Source organism: Acanthisitta chloris, unplaced genomic scaffold, assembly GCF_000695815.1.
Source record: "Acanthisitta chloris isolate BGI_N310 unplaced genomic scaffold, ASM69581v1 scaffold12234, whole genome shotgun sequence".
Lineage (NCBI taxonomy): Eukaryota > Metazoa > Chordata > Aves > Passeriformes > Acanthisittidae > Acanthisitta > Acanthisitta chloris.
Window position 1 is genome coordinate 32,748 of NW_008671025.1, and position 23,596 is coordinate 56,343.

The 23,596-nt window shown below is 46.9% G+C and overlaps 1 protein-coding gene across 1 annotated transcript in view; it reads left to right on the plus strand.

Annotated features, from left to right (window-relative positions):
* LOC103801515 (gamma-aminobutyric acid receptor subunit alpha-3-like) overlaps positions 1-23,385 on the plus strand; it is a gene marked incomplete at its 3' end in the record, with an annotated part of 47,917 nt that extends 24,532 nt beyond the window's left edge. Inside the window, exons 3-7 of the mRNA XM_009073931.1 lie at positions 5,243-5,310; positions 8,995-9,215; positions 18,640-18,722; positions 21,462-21,605; positions 23,233-23,385. Coding sequence (XP_009072179.1) covers positions 5,243-5,310; positions 8,995-9,215; positions 18,640-18,722; positions 21,462-21,605; positions 23,233-23,385 — 669 coding nt within the window. The remainder of the gene's footprint in view (positions 1-5,242; positions 5,311-8,994; positions 9,216-18,639; positions 18,723-21,461; positions 21,606-23,232) is intronic.
* Positions 23,386-23,596: the final 211 nt, after the last annotated feature.

A 23,596-nucleotide genomic window follows, 5' to 3' on the forward strand; every position in this document is an offset into this window, starting at 1 on the left:
AGGAGGTTCTGGTGTGTAGTTGGTGATGTAGATACCATGTCTCCATTCCTGCAGCTTTAGGTTGTGGAGATTGTGGGAAGAGGCAAGGTTATCTTCTACCCTTGGGCACCTACCCATCTGGTTATGCCTCCCTGTCCTCTCCCAGTACTGGCCTGGCAGTCCCAAGGGAAAAGTCAGAGGCTAAAAGTGGAAGGAAAATGAAATCTTCATAGTGAGAGGCTGAGAAAACAAAGAATGAAACACCCAAAAAGCTTCTGTATGCAGTTGTAAAAATTAACCTTCTGCTACTTATTAATTACCACGGCAAGGATTTGGGAGAATCATGAGGTGGAATTTGGTAGTACAAACCACCTATTTCCCTTTCCAGGGATGCTGTGTTAGCTGGAAAGCACCATCCTGTCCAACGTGCTTAGGTTACACAGTCTTCTCTCTTTCCACAGTGACACTGCTCTCACCACAGGCTGGTGTGAACTCTTCCCAGAGGATTTTGTGTATTTGAGGGGACACTGAATAAGAGGACTTCACTGAGCTGAAAAACTCTTGAGCTGAGGGTAAATGTAGTTGTCTAGGAGAGAGTTAAGAGTCACTATCAGCTTGTTACTGCCCTTCTTAGGTTGTGACTACAGCTGGAGATAGGGTATTTTGGCTAGCTGGTGTCTAGAGCAGTTCATAGGGAGCCCAGTGCAGAAACATCTGTCTCCAGGAGCCGGCCTGGAGCAGATTGAGGGTTTGTACTCCTGGGTGCAGAATAACGTGAACAACACTGTCCTCCTTTGTAGTCTGAGCCACGCCGTCCTGCTCAGAAACACCAGGCTTGTCAGACTTGTCACCACGGAGGTGACAGGCTTGTCACCTCTGAGCTCCCTCAGGTCCCTGCAAAGCCCTGAGGCAGAGCTGGAGTGCTGCCTCGAGGAGGTCCACATCCCCTTGCTCATCCCCTTCATCTCCGAGCCGAGGCTGTGCAGCCTCCCTGACGTCAGTGCCTCAGCCAGGAATCCCCTGCACAAAGCTGCAGTGGCTTCGCCCCTGTTTTCCTAGCACACATCATTCGGGAGCCTCCAGCGCTCAGATGCAGGCACATCATTTCGGCTGGCTTGAGGCATTGCCTCTGGGAACCCCTGCCTGGGAAACGTGACTGTGTTCAGGACATTCCCAAACCTCCAGAGCTGAAACACAACCGGCAGAGTCGATTATATTACAGCTGAGATTCTTAAATAAGCAGCACTTGATGAGTGCAGTGGGATGTTTAATAAGAGCCTGCTCAGCCCCCCAGTGTCCCCCACCTCCCAGAACCACTCCTAGAGGCAGCTCTACAGCCGGTGAGGGGAGAGGCAGCGAGGCAATGTAATTTGTATTCCAGCTCTGCTACTGCTCCTAGTGCTTCCAAGAAGCAAGTAAAAATAGCACTCCGTCATTTTGTAAATAATAGCTATCTCCTCCCGGGCCCAGGGAGTCACAAGCACTTACGGGGGGATTGCGGGAAGGGGGATGGCTGCCTTGAGCCCGAGCCAGGAATATGGGGTTTTGGAGGGGGGACAGGGGAGGGTGGGGGAAAGGGAAAGCCTGAGGCCCCCCAGCAGCAGCTGCTGCTGCTTTATTCCTTCTGCACACTCGAGGAAGCGCCCGACCCTGCTGGTGTGGGGTTCAGGGGCTGGGGCTGGCTCTCCACCCAGGGCTGGGAGGGGTGATTGTGGTGTACACAAGCAGCTAGATCTGGGGTAGCACATTCCTGGAGGAGAGGGGTGGCTTTTAAAGAGCAGGCAGGTGTAGGAAGTGCCATGGTAACACTGTGGGAAGGGTTGTTTTGTTTTACATTTGCATTGCAGATCAGCCCAGCTGTGGGGGATTTCTCCAGGCAGGAGCAAGGCAGCGTGGCCTGGCAGGCAGAGTGCAGGCGTTGTACCCCATGCAAAAAAGGGCAGTCTGGTCGACCTGCAGCACCTTATTTCTGCTCCCACATGTGCTCCAGATGGTTGCAGACACATGATTGTGCTGGAGCTTGGGAATAAGCTGAGCCTATAAATGGGAAAAGCCCCCAGACAGGGGAATCAGCCTCTAACAAATGACTTAGGAACAGGGCATGCCACTGGGATCTCTAAATCTTTCCCACGTTCAAATGTTGAACCTGAAAATCTCTTGCTCTTCTAGTTTCATGTCGGCTTGAGGATCCTTTCTTGCTTTCCTGGTCTTCAGGTGCAGCAGCCTGAGGCATGGTGAGGCTCAGCAGGGTGGCTGGAAGGGGCTTGTGCAGCCCACCAGGAGCAACACCAAGCCGCCTGCTGGGCAGTGGTGCTATTCCTTAGGGCAGCTGGAGCTAGGCTCTGGCTCTTGCTCCATTCTGGCTTCCTACCTGAACCAAGCCTCTTGTTTTTTTGTTTTCCTGCTTGTAAACAGGACCAGCAGCATCCACTTGCCACCCCAGCAGGCTTGAAGGTTCAACTTGTGCATGTAAAAAACCTTTGAATTACGGGAAAGGATGATGCTAGGAAAAGGAAAAATGCCTTTTAAGGTTCTGCAGCACGTGTAGGAAAAGTGCCTAACCCTCTGACCCTTAATCTTTGGTGAGAACTGGACAAGACAGCTAAGCTGTGATGTGAGCATGTCTGTGGATTGCGGTGCAGCTAAGGATTTCCCTGCCATGTGTCTAAGCAGAGGCAGGAGATGCTGTTCTCTCAGCTTTCTCTTGCTGCAAAAGTGGATGCAGCTTCTTCTCGTTCAGGCACAGGCTGGATAGGTGTGAGGATAAAGAGGGGAGAGACTGGCTGAGTAGTTCCTGATTTCTCTGGAGGAGAAGGTCTCACAGTCATAGAGTCAGTGAGCTCAGGCATAGCTGCAAGTAGTGCAGATGCTCTTGGGCTACAGGATCATGAAGAAAGCCAATCTCGGAAGCTGGAGTGTGCTCTGTTCTGCTGGTGTTTTACTTATCTCTGGATTTCCCAGCTCTGCTGAAATCCCTGCTTGCATAGCAATGATTTAATTTCAGAAATCCCTCCGGATCCCAGCCAAATCCTGCCCTTGGGAGCACATATTAACAGGGAAAGTTCAGTCTGGCTTTAGCCAGGAAAGGTGCAGGGCATCAGTTTTTTAAGTGCTGAGGGACATCAGTGAGCCAGGGACGAAGCCCCAACTTGTCCCTGCACTGGGCGATGCATGGCCTGGCCTGGGAAGTATGTCTGCAGTCTGGACATGAGGGATTCTCTTCAGACCTGGGCTGTAATTAATTGTTACTATCAAAAAACATTTATATTAATAAATTAATGACATTTCTTAATGCTATTACCTTTGATTGTATTTACCAGTAGATTGAAGGGGCAGGAAGGGTTCTCTGGAGCTCTACGATGGCCAGGTTACAGCATGCTAGGTACATGAAGGCTCATGTAAAGGTTTCAGGATCATATCAAAAGGTGTCCAAAACTAGTTCTACCTTTTTGCCATTTTCATAATTTCCTAAATCTCTTCCCTTGTGCTTGGATGTGGCAGAGCAGATTGGACCCTTTCATGGATCCCTTTTCCTCTGTCCTCTCTGGTGCAGGGTCCGCTTCATTCTGCACCTCTCAAAGACTCTCTTCCCTGGCCATGGCTGCCCATGGATCCTGATCAGATATCTATGGCTGCAAACTAGCACCCAGGAGGAGATAGGAGAGAGAGTTTGTTTTCTCTAAAACATAATTAGCTTCCTCTCGCTGCATGTGGTAGCAGAAAGAGCTTTGGATCACTAAATGTTGTTCTGTGGGTCTCATTTGGGGACTTGTTTGGAGGGAGACAGAGAATACTCTGAGTGTTTAAGTCTTACAGAAGTAACTCGTTTTGTTTAGACTTCTGGGTGTTTCTGGAAGTGTACTGCATACATATTTCTCTTTAACCTTCTTTTTATCACATCAAGATGAGATCAAGGGTTACTTATATAGCACAATAATATCAGCCACAGGCTGCATCAAAAGCTTTTCTGCCATAATAACTAAAGACATGTATACGTATATTTTAGCCATTAAGAAGAAAACCCTGCCAGAATGCATTATCTTGTTTTGGGATGCAAAACTTTGAAGCACAAAACTAAGCTTCCTAGTACTGCAAAGTAACTGTCAGGGGACAGAACGATTTCCATAACTGAATTGAGCAATGGGCCATCCAGGCTACTTGTAAAGCTGCTGCAGTGGCCAAAACTGGGTACTGTGCATAAAACACGAACCCTGCTTTGGGGCTTTAAATTGGGTCTTTCATTAGCGGAGCAGTTCTGAGCTGGCTACTGCCATACAAAAGGAATGCAACAGCATGTTCTATCTCTGAAGTGGTGAGGATTTATGGTAACAGAGTGCTAAACTTAAGGCACCTCATCCATCATTTTTTTCAATACAACCCAGTGGGCAGAGCATAGGACCGTAAATCTGGTAAATCGCTGTGCCTTGATTTCCCTGCAAAATGGGACAGCAGCAGAGATTGCAATTAGGAAACGTGCCAAAATCGAATGAAGTCAAGGAGAGCTGTATGTGCTGTTCAGCACGTACTGATGGCCACGTTCTGCAAAGCACTCCAGTTTATCGGAAGACATTTGGTTAAAATTGCCCCTGGGTTTCAGCACCTGGGGCAGCAACTGGGAGTCTGTGGCTTTGCTGGGGCAGTGGGGCTGCTGTTCAGCATCCATGAGGGCATCACAGCCTGGGATGCAGGGGAGCATGTGATGTGGGTGAGCAGCAGCTTTGCAAGAGTGAGGCACTTTAGCGAATAGCAAGCATGATGGCAGTAAAAGGCAATCAGAATATTGATTCTTTTTACATACAGATAAGCCTGAAGCTGTAACAAACCCAGGATTTCCTAAAACTGGTGGAACATTGCTAGGCTGTTTATCAGGCTGGGAGACACAAAGGGATTTCAGATTAAAAGGAGTTTGAAAGCATAAGGGCTTACCTCTCTATTGAAAACGTGTGGATCTGTACCACGTTATGGATCATGCAGGCACATAGATTTTGTAAATACGTATTGTCTGGCCATGTGGGACACATTCGTCCTCAGTGTAAGCGTGGGAAGCAGCAGAGCTGCATTGGAGATGAATTTGCCCAATTACGAGTGATAAAATCAGCCGTTGTTCAGGGCACAGAGCACAGTGCTGAGAGTTCAGCAGAGAGGCGCCTGGCAGGAAAAAACACCATGTAACAAACCCCAAACCTTTCCCTGTACAAGCAAATTCAGTTCTCTGAATTTCTCTCTAATTATTTTTTTCCCTTTTTTTTTTTTTCTGTCCCAGACAGTGTAACCGAAGTCAAGACAGACATTTACGTGACAAGTTTTGGCCCTGTCTCGGACACAGATATGGTAAGTGCCACTGGTCACTTCACGGGGAGGGATGGCTTCTCCTGCAGCCACCGCAGACATGTCCCACCCTCATCCCAGGACAACCTGGACAGTAGCAGGATTTTTCTAAATGGCAAGAGCTGGTGGTAGCTCAGTGCGAGTGGTAGACAGGGATTGCATCTCAGTGTGTTTGGGCTTTTGGAAACCAACTGATAACACACCCTTGGAGGGCTTTGCATCACTCAGACATGCTGCAGGCTGTAGCGCCTTTTTCTTTCCTGCAAGTGCAACCTAATAAAATGAGGGGTCTGCCCACAGGACCCAGACCTGTATATAGCATGCTCCACTCATTACCTGCCTTGATAAGCACCTTTGCTGTAGCCAGCTTCCCCTGAGTTGCCTGTGTTTGGAGGAAGGAGGGTGCTCCCTGGTAAGAGGGGAGGATGCCAGAATCTGGTCTGGTTTGGTGGCAGTGCCAGAAGAGAATGGTTCACCATCAAACTGTCCTTAGTGCTTGAACCAGAAGGGAGGCAAAAGAGAAAAAAGAAAAAAGTATGAACTGATTGCAATATTTTGACATGCTCAGGGAAAATTATTAATGAAAAGGCCTGAGGTCTGAATTTAGGCTTGTATTCCCACAACAGTTTGTCTTCTAATTAAAACAGGACTGTGGAGCATAATTAATAGTGAGGTTTCTCAACAGCATTTCTTGCAGCTCATATTCCACATGCGTCCAGGCACACAGAGAAGAGTTGGTTGTTGGTGGTTCTCACAGTTCAAGGATGCTACATGAGAACAGTCATTCATTCAGGACCGAGACACTCCTGTACATCCAGCACCAGAGGTGATGTGGCAGTCCTGGCCATGGAGGGACCCTGCTTTGGGAGAGGGAGCAGGCTTTACTCTCACCAGCTGGGTCAGGTTGGAGCAGTGCCCTGCAGTCCCTCTGGAGCTGAGAGCGTTTAATTTTCTGTGCTGATGTAGCCATGAACTTCAACTGTCCTACCAAGAGTCCTGTGCTAGCAAGCAGAGCCAACAGTCCTGTGCTGGCAAGCAGAGGAGTTGGGGGAGAATAAAATCTCTGTGTTTCATGGAGCTGCTCACCCCATCATGCAAGCCCGTGTTGCTTTGGGAAGACCACTCCCTCCAGGGTAAGCAGTTAACTTGATGTCAGCATAGTTGAGACTATTAACCTCATCTGAGTTCTCTCTTTCTCTCTCTCTCCTGCTTTCCTACCACAGTGGAGACCCATAATATATTCAGCAATCGTAGCCCTTGGGGAGTATCTGATAATTACTTCCAAGGTGGAGCATATTTGATTAAGGGAGTGTGTATAATGAACTGTGAAGAAGAAATATGAGGTATTGAAAAGAGGAAGGTATTCTCTGGGATGTGATTTGACAAAATGAATTTAAAATTAGGTAGACAGTTAAAGAATAATAAATTATTTCCCCTTCACGTGCTTTCGTTCCACGTATTTTACAAATGCATAGCGAATGTGTTTTAGCCTGCTGTGCTGCTGCTAAATGCACTCAGAAACGTGAGGGAGAGAAAACCCATCTCAGGAAGCGTGGGGAGAACCTGCTCTTCTGCCATGGTTCTTTTCATTTCAGAAGTGGGGAAGTCCCTCCTTCCACACTGACATCCACCGGGCGAGCTGCTCCCATCCCTCCCACAGCCATTACTCATTGCCGTGGAAAGCCGCTCCGGCGCATCCTGATGCAGAGACTGTAATTATGATGATGGAGGAGAGGCAGGTAAAGCTGCTGTGGAATGCAGAGGAGAGCAGCTGGCTATGAAGAGTGGAGGATGCATAGACCTTTCCATTGAGATGCTCCAAGGGACTTCTAATCTCTCTTTTAGTTTGGTTTGGAAAGTAGAGCCTGACAGGACTTGACATGTGCCTGAATCTTCCAGTACCAAGCTCTTCCAACTTGGCCTCAGTCCCCAGGAAATTATAAAAAGGAAAAAAAAGTTCAAGGAAGTTTTGTTTTGTGGATGAACTCTGAAGACAGACTCAGTCTTTATGTTTTCAGTCACTTCTATAAGACAGAGAAGAGCATAACATAGAACTTGTGTGCTTCTTGGAAAGGGTGAATTGGGAATGATGCTTTTATGGAAAGAATTCTAGAAAAGAGGGAAAGAATCTGAACATGATTTTTCTTTTCTTCAGAAATGATTCCATAGTATAAAAGAAGAAAGTTGTTAAAAATGTTTTGATTCTTTGTTCATTTCTATTTTTAATAGAAGCAGGGAGTTCTGAGTAAGAGAGCTCTTCTCCTCATAAGGACTTTTCCCAAACCTTCTGGGACTGCACACAGGCTCATTTCTTTGGTTTTATCCCTTTACTGAGCTTAAAACCATGAAGCAAAGATCACTTCCTTGAAGGGGCAGAATATCTTGTACAGAGAAGAGCCTGTGGGAATGTAAGATCTTCTCTTTCCTTCCCCCAGCCAGGCTCCAGAAGGTTCACATTTGAGCAGGGGTGGCTCCATGGCCAGGGAGCAGGGATGAATTTATTTACCAAGATGCTTTCATTCAGCTGCCATCTGCTGCAAAACCTGTAGGAATTTCTCTGTCCTATAGGAAACTGATGCACAGCAGTTTTTAGATGCTGCTGAGAAGTGCTGCAGGAAAGCAATCACTCACAATGATAAGTTTAGTTGGTCCTGCAGCCTCCAGGAACACATAAATAAAGCCTATAAGTCTGTGATGGCAGGGAAAGAACAGTTGGGACAGACAGAGCCCCCATCTCTCTCTAAAAGCCTTGTGATTCAATGAAAGCCTTCATTAGCAAGGGGTGTGTGCTGTGGAGATGAGCAGTGGTGCAGCTCATGCTGATGGGCTGAAGACTTCCCTAATGTGACATGAACCCTCAGAGGACATGGGCTGGCTCAGTACACAGGGAACACTGTGTAGGTTCATTTGATTTCCCTTGGGTTGGCCATGGAGCTCTAGTGCCTTTGCTGCTTGTCCAAGTGGTTTCTGAGGCAGTACACACCAAGTGAGGAGCTGGCCCTGACTGCAGGGGCTCAAAGACCTGACCTCTAATTGCCCTTGCTGGAATTTGGCCTTGGAAATGGGTTTCTACACTAGCTGAAAGAAGGAAAAATAATAATAAAAAGATAAAAGGAAAAATATGGGGAAAAGAAGACAAAAGAAAGTTACAGGATCTTGTAATGCAAGTTTGTGAAGTCCTTGATTCAATGCCTTTCTTGAGGTGGCCTGGGGAGAAAAATAAGATTAAGATAATGTCATGAAAGTTTATTTTCTTTTTATGAGCAGGGGTACAATTACCAGCATCCTGGCCAAAACCACCTCCAGGTTTTTTTATTTTTGCCTCTTAAAATACTCATGTAGCTGCACACAATGGGCTCCTTCCCCTGAAACACCTGGATAAAGGTGGTGATGTAGCTCGGCTACCCCAGCACTGACTACTGTAGGCTCCACTGCAGCTTGTCTGCAGTGGTCAGAAATACCAAACTGCAAATTTTGGCCTCATAGGTAAGTCATTATATGAAATGTGGTAAATGCCATCTATCCTCTACTACTGTTAATCCTTTCTCCTTGTTGCACCATGTTTCATATCACTCAACATGTGCCAAAATACAGTCTGCTCCATCACAGCAGATACCGCCTCTTGATTCACCTGTTTTGCAATGAAGAGCTGAATAAAGCACGACTTATTTTTCTCTCTCCACAAAGGAATACACTATTGATGTCTTTTTCCGGCAATCCTGGAGAGATGAAAGGCTGAAGTTTGATGGTCCCATGAAAATACTTCCCCTGAACAACCTGCTGGCCAGTAAGATCTGGACTCCTGATACCTTCTTCCACAATGGGAAGAAATCTGTTGCCCATAACATGACAACACCCAACAAGCTGCTGCGCCTGGTGGACAATGGCACTCTCCTGTACACCATGAGGTAAGTTTGTGCCTCCTGGCCACAGTATTTCAGGTCTATATGCAGGCCGGAATGTGGTCTCAGGGTACATTACAGCAGGGTTTGTACAGACTTCCACCAACTCTGTTAGCACATTCGAGTCTTACCCTGCTGCCTTCCTTGCTTTCCTTGTTTCCTACCTAGGTATCATCCCTGAGCCTCAACTTACACACATTTTTACAGGTAGTTTTTATCTCACCATTTACATTGATTTTTTTCTTTTTTGTGATGAGGTGGAGGTGTTGGGACCTATAGTTTGTGAGGCTGATATGCCACCTGACTTAATTTTGTTCCTGACCTGTGATGGGATATGAACCAGGTATCCAGTATTGGTAGGGGAACGTTAGGATGAGAGAATTTGTTATTCTCCAGCAGCTTGAGAATAGATTTAAATTTGTTCAGCATGTTACAGTGGAGCCATTTCAAACATCTAATAGGACCAAGCTTGCTTGTGAGAACAATGGGACATTCTTTTCCTACTTCATGGAATCAGAAGTCCAGATCTGTGTGATCAGTGCACATCATTAGGGAAAAAACTCAAACCAAACCCCAGCTTACTAAAAACTGTGCTTTGGAGGAGCCAGGTTTGCAGGGGCTGTTGGAAGTTCTAGGTTCAACCCAGCCCAAGTTGTCCACTATGAGCTCTCGGTGAGAGCTCTGAGCATGAGGCAGCCCTGCAGCATGAGAGCCCAGGCAGTGACACAGCCTATGTAACCTCTCTGTGAGCTCCAGCAACTGGGGCTTTCCTCTGAAAACACCAGTTGCTGTTGGAGAACTGTGCTTGGGAAGCCTTCTCTGGATTTCTCAAGAACAGCCCTGGTATGTTCATTTATCACTAAGCTACAACATTTTGAGAGCATGAAGTAAATGCCTTTGGGTTAATTGTATGTTCATTCCAGAACTATTGAGAGATTCTTGTATGCTTGTAAGCTATTCACCCATGTCAATGATGTTTGCCACCTGGGGTTAATGTACTAATTTGCCTTCTGAGGTAAATGGGCTTATAAATGAAACAACAGGCTATTCATAGATGCACAAGAAAGATATTGAGTTGCTTTTGGAAAGGTGTAAGACTTTGTTTTAAAAAATTATTTTCTCTGTCACTAAGCCAATCCTAACAGGCTTTATTGTGGATTCTGTGTGCTGAGATGCTGCACTTTCACCTCTGTTTTTGAGGACCAGGCAGAATTTCATCTCTTCATAGTTAAACTGCTGTGAATCTACATGGTGTCAGCAAGTTTTACAGCCTACATTGATAAACAATACTCTGCTTTTGCACAGCCGTTCTCAAATATGAGCTAATCCTGCCAGTGCCCTGGAGGTTTAGGTCTCCACACATCAGTGATCTCACATTAAGGCAGATGGGGTAAATGAAGGGAGAAGCCCAACTTGACTTAAGGGCTCAGTTCTGCTCCCAGCGCTCTGACCTGCATGTAGGCGACTAACACTCCCCCCATTTTTATCATTGTCTGACTGTGAAGTATTATAGGAGCTATTGGCATAAGACAGCAAAAAAAAAGGGACTCACTTTCAGAGCTTTTGTGTCATTTCACTTCTTTATTCAGCAAGCAGCCATTAGCTTCAGCAAGTTTTGTGAGACTAAGAAAGTACTGGATTTACTCTTCCATTTAGGGCTGGGCAGGTGCCAGGATGGCAGCATCATGAGACTCCTGGGAATGAGCTTCTGGAAGAAAACGGAGTCATGGGATTTTTAAATAAATTCAAAACTTCCTTCAGTTTAGCTGTCTCCTGAAGAAGGGGGAATGAAGGACCTTCCTTTATGTGTGCTCCTGCCCCTCTTAAATATGCCTCTAAGACTTTGCAAGAGACGAAGAGTCCACTTGAGAGATACTCAGAGACTGAGGGCTGGATATGGGGCCTTTTGTCAGGTGTTGCATTGCACAGTACCAGGAGCTGTCATGCATGGAGATCTTTTCCCTACCGAGTGTGTGAAGCTATCCTGGTGGGGCTCTGAGCAGCATCTCCTGGTGCTGATGATGTGGTTGGAGCTGGCCACATGGCTGTCTGGAAAGCACTGCCCATTGCACAGGACAGCGTGTCAGGGGCAGAGCAGGGCTCCTCTTGGACTGCAGTTCAACACATCCAGGATAGGATGTCTGTCCTGGTGCATGTGATGATTGCCCTTCTTCCTCTTGCTGAAGGAAGGCCACACAGGATCTTTTGAGTGGGGCCTCAGAAAGGAAGATCCAAGGACACAGACTGCATGGGCCAGGACCATGCATCAGGCTGAGGCTCAGAGACCAAATCCTACCTTACTTTGCTGCTCCTAGGCACTCACACCCCATTTCCCCTGTAACATGATGATGTCCTTCCCTTGTTAAGTACTTTGAAACTTCCTCCCAGGAAAGGCCTAGAGGGATACTCCTGTTCTATGTCCAAGTGGGGCATTTGCTGTTCTCCCCCATGCACAGGAGCATGCAGATGTGTGCCTCTCAAAGGCAGGAGCAGGATCATGAAGCTAATCTGAGCCCCTCACAGCTGACATCCAGCAAATCCCAGAGTTATGTTCTGTCCTGCTGACTGTGGAGCAAGTCTGGACTTCTATCAGATTTCCACTGGACTGGCAGGACTGCCCAGGTGATCTCTTGCGGGCTGAGTCTAGACTGGTATCTTGCCATGTAGTTTGACTCCCGAAACATATCCTTCTCCTTTACCTTGTACCAGCCAATATCCTTGAGGGATCAGTTCTGCTGATGTGCAATTAGAGCCATGTCTCTTGCTATTTATCCTGCTGTGAAAGCCAACTTCTCTTAGTCAAGGCTTACAGTTATAGATGAAGTTGCTCTGGTGGAACAGCAACTCTGACACATATATCCAGCAAAATTACACTTGTGTGACAATATTTATAGCTCCTGGAGAGCGCCTCTTTATCACTGACCTGAGCTTCAAGAAGTCACATACCAGCTGTAGCTGAGCGTCCAGAGATTTCCTTTAGTCACAGCACAGACTCCTCACGGATCGGTGCAACGTCATGGTGCAAACATCTAATCACTAACAGGCCTTGGCACCTGGGTGACAAGATGGCCTTTGTGACTGCAGCACAGAATTGCATTTCTCTATTCCCCAGTATTACTGATCCCTCTGCATCTTCCCTGCTACTTCAGCTGGCTCAGAGGGCATGGAGAACACATTTGTATTATGTAGCCCTGCCTCTGCAGGCTTTTTTGTGGAGCTCCTACAAGATCCAAGTAGTTCACAAAAGCCCAGCTAGGGCCTCAAAGCTCTGGTGTCAGACTCGAGTGCAGCAAACTGGGAATTGTGCATGGATTTAAATAAGGTAGAGACAAAAGCTCAGCTGCTGCAGCAGTCTCTGGATGTACTTTCTGGCTCAAATCGTGTGGGGCACATAGATAATGTTCTGGTTCTTCCTGGCCTTGAAGCGTATGAAAATAGTGAAAGTTTAATGCTATGCTGCTGGGATTCAGCTTTGTGAATCCAGGCTTTAAAAAGCTCTCCTACTCTTAACAGGGACTGTCAGAATGGCATGTTGAGGCTTTGTCGTTATTGTCAGAGTGGTTCCCAGACAATAAGTGCTCAAGTTAGGCACTTAGAGGACGTTTTCTTTACCTGTCAGGCTGACACATTCAGCTGCATGCCCAAAGACTTTGTCTCAAGCACCTGTATTGCTAAAGAGGCAGTGCATGAGCGCTGAGGAAGGAGGGTTGGTGAGCCCTCAGGTGAGTCAGAGGCAGAACAGGAGGGAAAGCTGAATACAGAACACAATCAGACCTACAGGGGCTGTTGAACCCCAGATAACAAGTCCTCTACCTACTGTGGCATGCTCAGGGGTTTGAGCTTCCCACGCTGCTTTTTGAAATCACAAAGCTTTGCAGTGTCTCTCTAGCAAAGGTTCTGAGTTGTCTTTACTGCCTGTTTTTTTTAAAACCCCGGGCAATTTGTGATTGCCCCAGGCTGGAGCTTGCAGCACCCTTCCACATGATGGAGGTGCAACCTTTCTGCAAGAGCAGCAGCTCTGACATCCCAGCACCAGCTCTTCTGGGCAGTACAGACTGGCAGCTATTTGGCTGTGTCCCACATGGGGGGCTGATCATAGACAACAGGACAAATGGATCCGAGTAGACCAAAGCTAGACTGGTAAACACACAATCAGGCAAAGAGATGGGATGAGATTTGCACAGCCCACTTTTCCCTGCCTTACAGATGCCAGAGTGGATCCAAAGACAGAAATTATCTGTTTTCCAGGCTTGGCTTTGTGCAGGCAGACTTTTATAAGGAAATTGTCCCAGGAGGGAGAAATCTTCAGAGATCACCTTATCTCACGGCATTTCTCCCTTTATGGGCTGAAATCTCCACGGGCTGGGGGAGGATGCAAAGTGAATTCAGTGCTTTCAGATCCAGCACAAGGATCCTAGAAGCAATTTGGCTTTCAAGCTCAAACCCCAGCAATTAAACCTAACCTAGATTCTCACACAGCCTAAACCGTAAACACTCTTCGGCCTGACTGTGGTTATTAATGAATCTCCTGGAGAAGAAATCAGGACAAAACTCAAGCAATATCCCTGGCATAAACAAAGTCAGTTCTGCTGTGCAGGGTGCTGTCATGTTTTTGTACCACTCATACACCAAGGGATTATTACATTTGCGTCCCAGAAATTGGACTGAGATTCTCGCTCATCCTGCAGCACGACGCAGGTAACGACAGGGGCTCTAATGACACATCAAAGGCTTCGCTAAGCTCCCGGTAACCATGAGAACGAAGCTGAAGTGGTTTGTTATCCCGTCAGCCCTGGGAGAGGTATGTTTAGCCTGATTCACGCTTCTTGCCATTGTGTTCCGCAGTTCAAAGGACTTCCCATGACTTTAAAGGGAAAAACATGGTTTCTGTCCTGGATGTTCCACTTTTGGTGCCATTGTGCCAGCAAAGTGAAGAGAAAACATGAGGAGTTTGGGGTTTGACTTCAAGACAGTTCTGCATAAGTTATTGCTAGTGCCTGGGACGGATGAGCCAAAGGATACAGCTGCTGGATGATGTGATTGCTGGCAGCTTGGCTATTTTTTACATGCTGTTTAGGCTTTTTAAGGACATTTCAGGGCTCAGATGTCTGAACCTGTATAGGCCTTCAGAGCAACGAAGCAAAACCCAGTGGTTAGTTGTCCATAAGTTCCCTTGCGCATGGTAAGGGGCAAAGATGAGAATTTCTGCAATAAACTCTTTTACCTAAATGCTGCAGAGGTCATGGTAATTGTCTGGGAAGTGAGATACATTCCTTGTCACTTGACATTTTGACGTTTCATTAGGCAAAGCATATGGTGCTGAGGAGTCCTTTGCCAGAGACAGGAGGTGGGGGGGAAGGCCAGCGGGAGGGAGCAGAAGGGGAATGTGGGCACTCTCCTGAGTGGTGATTGATTCCACAGCTCATCTAAATACCTCTGCTAATTAGTGCTCTGAAGGATGAGTGTATGCACGAGAGGCTGCAGGAGGAGAGTGAAAGATTGCTGAGGGATGGATTGGGCAGGAATATGCAGCAGCTCTGGTCATGGGGAGAGTACACCCTGGCATGGAGGAGGCAAAGCAAAGGGGGAACACCTGGGAGGGGGAATGCTTGTATTGCTTCCCCCTTCAGCTGTGAAGCTGGCTCCCTTTGTGTGTTTTCTGTGGACATGCTGAATTCTGGCTGGCTGAAGTTGCAGACCCAGACTCATTTTGCTGGATGATACGACTTTTTCTTTTTTTTTATTTAATTTCAGGAGACTTAAAAACTCCTTCAGTAGTAGGTGGAGAAGTGGCAGATTAGTTTGCTTTTTCAGTGCCTTGTCGATGGGTTTATTGTGTTACTGTTTACTGGCTCAGTTAATAAAATATGCTTTAGGTTTAAAATGCAACTGGTGCATTTCCACACACCCACAGAATCATCCAGCATCCATATACAGTTGTCTCCTTCCCTTGATAACACTTGTTCCTGTTGGCCATGGCCTGTAGGGTATGGCCAAGGCCAGCTTGTGCCCACCTATTCTCTGCTGCCATCCTGTCGCCTCTGAGGCTCTTCCTGGCTGCATTAAATGGCAGTCAACCACCAGACCCACAGTCTGTTGTCCTTGGAGCTGTTCAGCCTTATTCATAGTGGCTGTTGATCACGGCTAAGGCTTGCAAGCAGTACAGTGCATGGAAAACTCTTCAGTGTTGTGGGGGTGAGTTCAGAAGGAAAGCAGTGATCAGAGGAGAGGTCCTTTGGAAAAGCCAACTTTGGGAACTCCCAGCTAAGAGCCTTTTAAAATAATAAAGCAAATAGCAAAGCCAACAAAAAAGTAGGAAGGTAAAAAGGAAAAGTCTTGTGTGGCCTGCTGAGACAGGGAAAATGCATCAACATTGCCTTGACACAAGTGACAGTGACAAATATGAGAAGCAAAAACTCCATTGCAGTTAGAAAGGACACAGAAAGAATTGAATAGTAAGATCCTTGAAGATATGCTTGACAAACTTGCCAACCATGAGCTCCCAGAGTGAATTTTGAGCTGACTGAACAAAATGTCACAAAAGAAACAGAACAGGAGGGACAAGGCTTTGAGTCCACACTGTGCTGCCAGGTTTTCATACCTGCTTCTTGAAATCCTAATCTTCATCTAGATTACAAAAGAAAGGCACCAGAGCCAATGAGCAATTTGTTCATGGTGGCCTTTGAATGTGCAGGAGAAAATCATTACAACAATGTGCTTGTAGGCTTGTCAAAATCACTGTCAGTCTATCAACTTCAATGAGTCTTGATTGAAGTCCATAAGATCAGGTGGTCTTCTCTCTCGTGTAAAACAGGTACATTCAGTCTAGACATGTAGAAGAGATGATCAAGTCAGAGAGAGTTATTTCTTTCCAAGAAGTTACATTGGCCACACAGTGGTTCTTGGATTGGCTGAGAAAACCAAGGTGGAGCCGGGCATAATGGAGGCAGGACAGTCATCATCACCTCTTTGTCAGCAGAGTGATTACAGGGCATAGTGGTCACTGGCCATGTACTTGGATTCAGAAAGGACTGGCAGACTCAGAGTAGGAAAGGTCTTCGGCCTCTGGTACACTCACTTGCCTGGATACAGCTTCTGCATCCTGGGAGCCATCAGCCCAGGATGCTGGGAGACAACAGCAAGTTGTGGTTTGCTCTGAATTCGTCCAGGTTTCTTACTTCTATACAAGCAGCCACTGGCCTCCTCTATTGGAGGTGGAATCAGCCTGTATAGACCAAATAAACCTGCTATGATTAAGCTGGATGGAGTATGGAGCATCAGCCATGGCTGGGCTGTGAGCTTTTGGGACCCAACAGGGAATGGAGGCTCAGCACTCAGCCCTCCAAGGCTGCAATGCACGTAGTCCCCATGGGGCGTATGGTGACCATGTCCTATGGATGCTGGATAGCTCAGAGCTGATCATCAGGACCGAACCTGTCCTGATTGTGGGAGTTGCTTTGATAGGGCATTTTCCCCATTGTGGGCTCATCCCTGAGGCACCATGGGCTGGTTGTGCCCATTGGAGATGTGGCAGTGGTACCTGGCACTGAAAAACAGCAGAAACGGGTATGTGGTACTGTTGCATTAAGGAGCAGGGAGGTACCACTGAAACAGTGTGGGACTGGGCTCAGTAGGATTGCAGAACACTCACAGCTTTCCTCTGCTAGCTCTTACAAGAATAAGGTACAGACTTCCCCATGGTACGATCTGCTCTGCAGCACTGTGACCCCACTGCAAAGGGCTTGCATGCCTCGCCTTCCAGACATTCCCAAAGGCTGGATGAACTGGGCTTTAAACCCCTGCTGTGAGTGCTGCTGGGGCTCCAGCTCCGGCAGGAGGGTTTTGGCCACTCAGCCCTGCCCCATCAAAGTTACAGCAGCTTCCAGCTCTGCTCCTCCCCTTCTTGATTTAATGCCTCTGCCTCTCTCCCCTGAGGTTGACAGCTTTGTTTGACCCTCTGAAAAGTGCAGACAATGTTAGCCTGGATGTGGGTCTTGACATCACAAGGTTCATTTCCTAACCTGGAAGAGCAAAATTCACAACCAGCGGAGTTTTCAGTGCAGCTGGGCTGCAGCTGTGTGGGTTTGCTTCACCTTGGTCCCTGGTGTGTGTGGGTATCCCCTCTCAGCACCAGCTGCTGCATGCAGCCACTGTCACTGCAGCTGTGACATCCCCTGTCAGCTCCCAGCCATGGCCATTCTGCTTTGTTTCTCCCACAGGGTTTTTTAGAACAATTTGTGAAGTGTTTGGTTTTGTCCAGTGAATTTTAGTATGCCAAGTTTAGAAAAACAGTCCTCTTTTTTTATTGGTAGAATCATTTAAGGTTTATCCACCTAAAAGAGATAGTCTTGATTTTCTTTCCTTTCTTCTTTGCTTTTAGCAAACAAAATCTGAACCCTTTATGTTCTCAGGGCTTATTTTGCATTTGACTAAGCCTCAGTATTTTCTATGAAGAATAACTTAGCTGAGCATTTTTCTAGCTGAAGAAAAATATCTCCATAGAAACTTCTTGTTCTGAGTTTTCCACAAGCCACTTGCAGCCTTAGGTCTGTGCACTTAGCCTTTGCATCCACATGTTGCTTCTGTCATGATTTGCTTGCTATTTTGCTGAGCCATCAGAAGCGGTACCTTTTTTTTACAAATGGTTCCTTCAGAGAAGATTGTATGAGACATCTCCCGGGAAGCTGTCTGTCCTGGCTCCCCCTCCTAGGCTGCACACTTTGCAGTACTTCAGGAAGGAACACAAGCTCAGAGCTACCTTTTTTAGAGCCTGTTATAATGGATTCTTTTACGCCTGGCCCCATATTCTGCAGCACACTCTTTTATGGTTGTGCCTCCCTCACAAAACTGCTTCCTGACAAGGTATCCTGCTGGGATTTGGTGGGTGTGTAAAGAGCGCAAGTTGTCCTGCACCTCCCAAGCAGCCTCAGGACGTGCAGTTCGCGTCTGCCCACAGCATCCTCTGCAGTGCCACCAGCAAGGGGGGAGCCAGGGAAGGTGGGATGAGGTGCCCCATATGGACAGGGCTGTGTTGTACCCTGGTGACTTCATGGGTCTGGCTGACTGTTCAGCAAGCCCAGTAGTTCTGTGGCTTCTTGACTGAACAATCTGCCAGCCTTCAGCTCCTTCCAGACCACCAGGAAGAACAGGCCTGTTCGCTGAAAGCCCTTTCCCTCTGCTTTTCACTGTAGTCCATGAGATGTCCCCTGGCCCCAGGCATGAAGGAATTCTGTTCACAGTGCATAAGCAAACAGAAGTCCTGGGCTCTGCCGGATTTTCCAGTTGCACTGAGCAAGTAATGATGAACTCGGTCAATGGGGTTCAGTTTATACAGTGAGAAAGGTTTCCAGATCTGTGTCCTGCAGGCCAAAGAGTCCATGGCAGAAGGGCGAGGTCTGTTTGCAATCGTGCCCTGTGTTTTGTCTTGTAGGCTAACAATTCATGCAGAGTGCCCTATGCACCTGGAGGACTTCCCAATGGATGTGCATGCTTGCCCGCTGAAATTCGGCAGCTGTAAGTACCCTGATCAGCCTCTGCAAAAAGGCAGGTACAGAGCTAAGGAGCACTCCCTTGTGTGGCTAGTGTTACTCAGTATTTTAGTAGTTTTGTTTTAGGGTTTGTTCCTAAAGTGACTAGGAGCCAAACTCCAAGCCACTGGATCAGCATAATGTGAAATTAAGTTTCCTAGTCCAGCTCTGCCTGAAGTCTTCTCCAGGTCCACCAGCACCACTCTTTGTTTGCGTTAGATGATTTACCCACCTGCAGCTAAAAAAATGAGCCCACACCAGTATCCTCCCTTTTGGACTCTAAGAAAACAGAGAAGTCCTAACCTTCCTAAACTGATCCTTCCTGTAGCCATTTGGGAGTTAACTAAGTGTGAAGTTGAAAAGTTTGATTGACAGCAGAAGAAATTGTGTTTATCATGTGCATCTGCTCCTCTGCCTCATGACAAACTGAATCCATGAAACTGGATTATTCAAAACTACTGAAATAAAGCTATTTCTTAGGCAGCACCTAATTAAATGTAGAACCCATTGCCACAAGACATCACTAAGGCCAGTAAAATAGCAAGCCTTGGAGAAGGATGAATTATTAATGTTAATTGACCTTGTGAGGAGGGATATAAAATCTCATACCTCAGGCCTAAACTCTGGGATTATTACAAGACTTGCAGGAAGGCAGATTACTCCACATCTAATTACTTATAATGTTTCTTGGTGAGGAAAAGAGATTAATGTGTATATTTCTGCTGGAACACCCTTTGGGTATTTTTTTTTCTGGTTTGACCTCTGAATGATGATAGTTTTGAGACAAGCAGCTCAGAAAGCTGCCCCTGGTTAACATTAGTGTGGCTCTTTCTAAAGCACCTGTCCTCACAGCATCCAAGCTCACCTTTCCTGTGCTGGCGCAGGATTAAACCAGTGTTTTCACTACAAAGCTAGAAGCTGCTCATTTTGAAGAAGCTTAGAGTGGGTCAGACTTGTAAGTAGAAGGACAATGCAAGTACCAGACACATGTTATTCCAAACATAACTGAATTTTTCTCAGTGACCACTTTTCAGTGATCCCCACATTATGAATGAGTCATCAGTGGCCTTTTGTCCCTGTACCATCCTGGCAGCCCCCCAAAGAGGGAAGGCAGAGAATTTGAAGGAGAAGTAAAGGCATCAGGCATTTCGGAGAGCTTCAGCTGCCCACCTGCATCATTCCTCGGTCCAAGTGGAGTGAAGGTGATGGCTTTACCTACCACCATACTCCCTAGAAGATGAATGTACACCACAGAGAACTGTTTCTGAGCCAGGCACAGTTACTTGCTGAAGTTACTAGCTCCACTAAATGTCCAAGAGCTGTCCTTGTTTGGATTGGCTTGGACTGCATTGCAAGCAAGGCATTGAGCAGAACCAAAACAACTACATGGCACTAAATATGTTCCAAGCATCTGTGCCGTGCCTGCATGACACCAGATACCCGTCTGTCCCAGACAAACAGATATGTAGACAAATGAATTTTCAGGAATAATGGCAATGAAACTGTGGGCAAGCTCCCTTCGTAGGCTGAGAGCAGCAGAGGTGTTGCCCACCAGGTGAAAGAGCAGTGGCAGAGCTGAACAAAGCTCTGAAGGAGGATGGAGGTCTCCAGAAGCATGTTGAGAGCTGGAAGGAGGGGTTGAAAAGCAGAGTGTTGTCCTTTGGATGAGATGTGCCAGCCTGCATCAGAAGTGCTTAGGCAGCACACTGGCATGCTGAGAAACATCGGCTGATCATCCAAACCACTGCCCCCACATTATACAGCTCCTGCTTAATATTTAACAGGTTTGCCAAAACTTAGTGCCAGGAAAACAGTGGTTGTTTTAAAAAGATCAGAGAAATCTGGTTGTCTCGGGGCATATTCCACAAAGCAGGAGCTGAGACACTTCTGTAGTAGACCTGACCCATTGCTTAACCCACCCAAAGAATTCCTTTGTGTCTTAATAGGAGAAGCTGCTGGTAAAAATAGTTAAAAACTTGCTTTAGTGAACTTTGTTCTTGCATAAAAAAGTGGTGCAGAGTTGGTATGGACAGGAATTTTGGGCATTATGGGGAGAAGTAGCTCCTAGCAGAGTCTGGAGAGACTCAGTTTCTGGAAAACCATAGGACTGGCAAAACCAAGAGCATGTGGGGACTGTTGAGAGAGGGACTGGCTGTGAGGACAGAGCAAGGGTTTGGTCACAAACACAGGGTCATGCAGGGAAAAAGCATTTTGGTGGGAGGGCACACCACCTCCAAAGCCAAGAGGCTTGAAGAGGGTTCCTTCTCAGTGAGGGTAAATATTTTTAGCTTTTTCTCTTTAACCTAAAATTTAACTCCATTTGCATTTAGCCTTTCTTGCCAGCTGCTGCCAGCATGACTTTCCCTGTGCCTGGCATGACAGGGCTGTGGCTGTAGTGCTGCCCCAGCAGCCTGCTGGTCTGAATGCCTTCCTATCTTGTGCCCGCTTGAAGCCAGCCCTTGCAGAGTCAGCATGTCAAGGGGACAGCATGTCTCTCAGTGACAATGCTCTGCCCCCTCTTCAGCTCCCTTCCAAAAACCCCAGCTCCCTCCTGCTCATTTGATTTAACTGTTGTTGATCTGCCTTGGTCTCTGGCCATACTTGGCTGTGCTCAGCCATGTGGCTCTGAGGAATGCACAGCAACGATTAATTTGTCTACAGGCTAATTTTGGTATATTTTAGGTCAGGCAGAAGCACAAACCTCATTCTTCTTTCTCCTCTGCAGATGCCTACACAAAGACAGAGGTGATTTACACCTGGACACTGGGGAAGGATAAATCAGTGGAAGTTGCAAAGGGTGGATCTCGCCTGAACCAGTATGACCTGCTGGGCCATGTTGTTGGGACAGAGATGGTCCGATCCAGCACAGGTACTGGTGGGCCCACAGTGAGATGCATGGACTGAGCACACCCTCATGGATGGACCCATGGGCTTTAAATGCCACAATTTGGCATAATTACAGAGGCAGTACAGTGAGGAGCACAGTACTTCTCAAGCCACATGCTGTTGGAGAATATGGCTGGTGACATCTGTAACAGTCACCAAGAGGCAGTAAAGAGTTTAGTTTGTAGTGTATTCCACTGAAAAAGCCTTATCGTCTATAGTCTTGAGAAAAGCTGATCTCAAGCATCTAAAAGTGTTCTGTTGTGTGGAAAATTTACTCTGTGTTGTCCAGCTGGTTCTTGGTACTGTGGGTTCATTTGTCTTGGATTCCTTTCCAGACCCTCAGGAGAGCACTGCGGGCAGGGGAGGCGAAAGCAACATAATGTTCAGTGTGATTTTCACTGCATCTGCTTACACAAATATTATCATAGCTAATAGAAGATTATCCCAAACAAATGTTTCCTCTGATTAATGACCAATATTAATCATCTTTCTCTCCCATCTGCTGCTCCTCCCTCCCCCTCTGAATCCAGGTACTGATAGCTTCTGTTATCTCATGTGTGTCTCTCATATTTCTTTTTTTCTTTTATTTTTTTCTTCTGTATGCACCAGTAGTTCTCTCATTTGAGGATATTTCCTCTCTGGTGCACTTGATTTTAATAGTGTCTGTCTGTAACAACTCATTTCACCTCCCTTGGGGAAATGTGGGGAGCCCAGGGAACTAAATGTCATAATATCTGGCCCATCTCTCTACTTAAGTTGTAGTAAAATGTACAGATGAATAACCTGAAGTGGTAAGAAAGCTGCTAAAGGCTCCTGTGTGTAACAATTTAGCAGAGCCATGCTCACAACATAAAGGCACAATAATCCCTGAAAATATCCAAAGCTTTGAGTGGAGCAATAGGACATTGAGGGAAAATAGGGACAGCTGCTTCTTTGATTCACAGGTCAGACCTTTGACAACAGAACTTGTCCTGATTTCTGAGATGGTTACAGTGAGGAAACGTGGAATATTTCCAGGATTGTCAGAGAAAATAAAATCCTTTGTCCTGATATCCCCTTGAAGCACTTTTAGGGTCTCTCTAGGTTTAAGGGATCTTACCTACAGTGTGGCTCCCTGGGCTGAAGCAAGAAAGGGATGGGAGCTGGGACAGGAGAAACCCCCAGGGGCACGTTGTGCCTGGGGTGAAACAGGGAAAGTTTATTGCCTGGTTGTTGACTTTGATTTGCCTTTGTCCCACAGCTGTTTTGTAGTGAATTAAAGACATCTCCAGAGAAGCGTTTTGAAAGGACAAATGCTCTGTGAATGTCACACGGGCTCCACTGGGGCACACGCCTGGCACGGCTCAGCAGCTGTGTGTGCAGAGGCAGTGCTGACAGTGTGCTGCAGCATCCACCCCTCCTTCACGTGGCTCTTGGGGTGGCCTGCAGGACTGGAGGATACCAGGGCATGCCAGCCAGGAACAATATGACACGCACATTGCAATTCAGTGAAGAGCTTGAAAGTTTGTTCAGGACAGATCTTTAGTGTTTTAGAGCTGGACTAGTGGTCAGCTGGCCCCATCCTGGAAAGCACAGGGTAGCTCAGCATCTCTAACTACCTGTCTCTGCAGGGGAATATGTTGTCATGACCACACACTTCCACCTCAAGAGGAAGATTGGGTACTTTGTGATCCAGACCTACCTACCCTGCATTATGACCGTCATCCTGTCCCAGGTGTCCTTCTGGCTTAACAGGGAGTCTGTTCCTGCCCGGACGGTGTTTGGTGAGTCTGGGAGCACAGGGGCATCTTCTTGGGTCGGGGAGGAAGGCACCACAAATGAAGGGAAATAGACTGAACATCAGAGCTGGTCTTTTTCAGGCCTTGGCTGACATCACTGAAGCTGCTGGCTATTTCCCAGGATAGCTTTCAGTGTCTTCCCAGTGCCCCTGCTTCCCCTGAATCACTGCAAAAATACTCCTGTCAATGTTTCTGC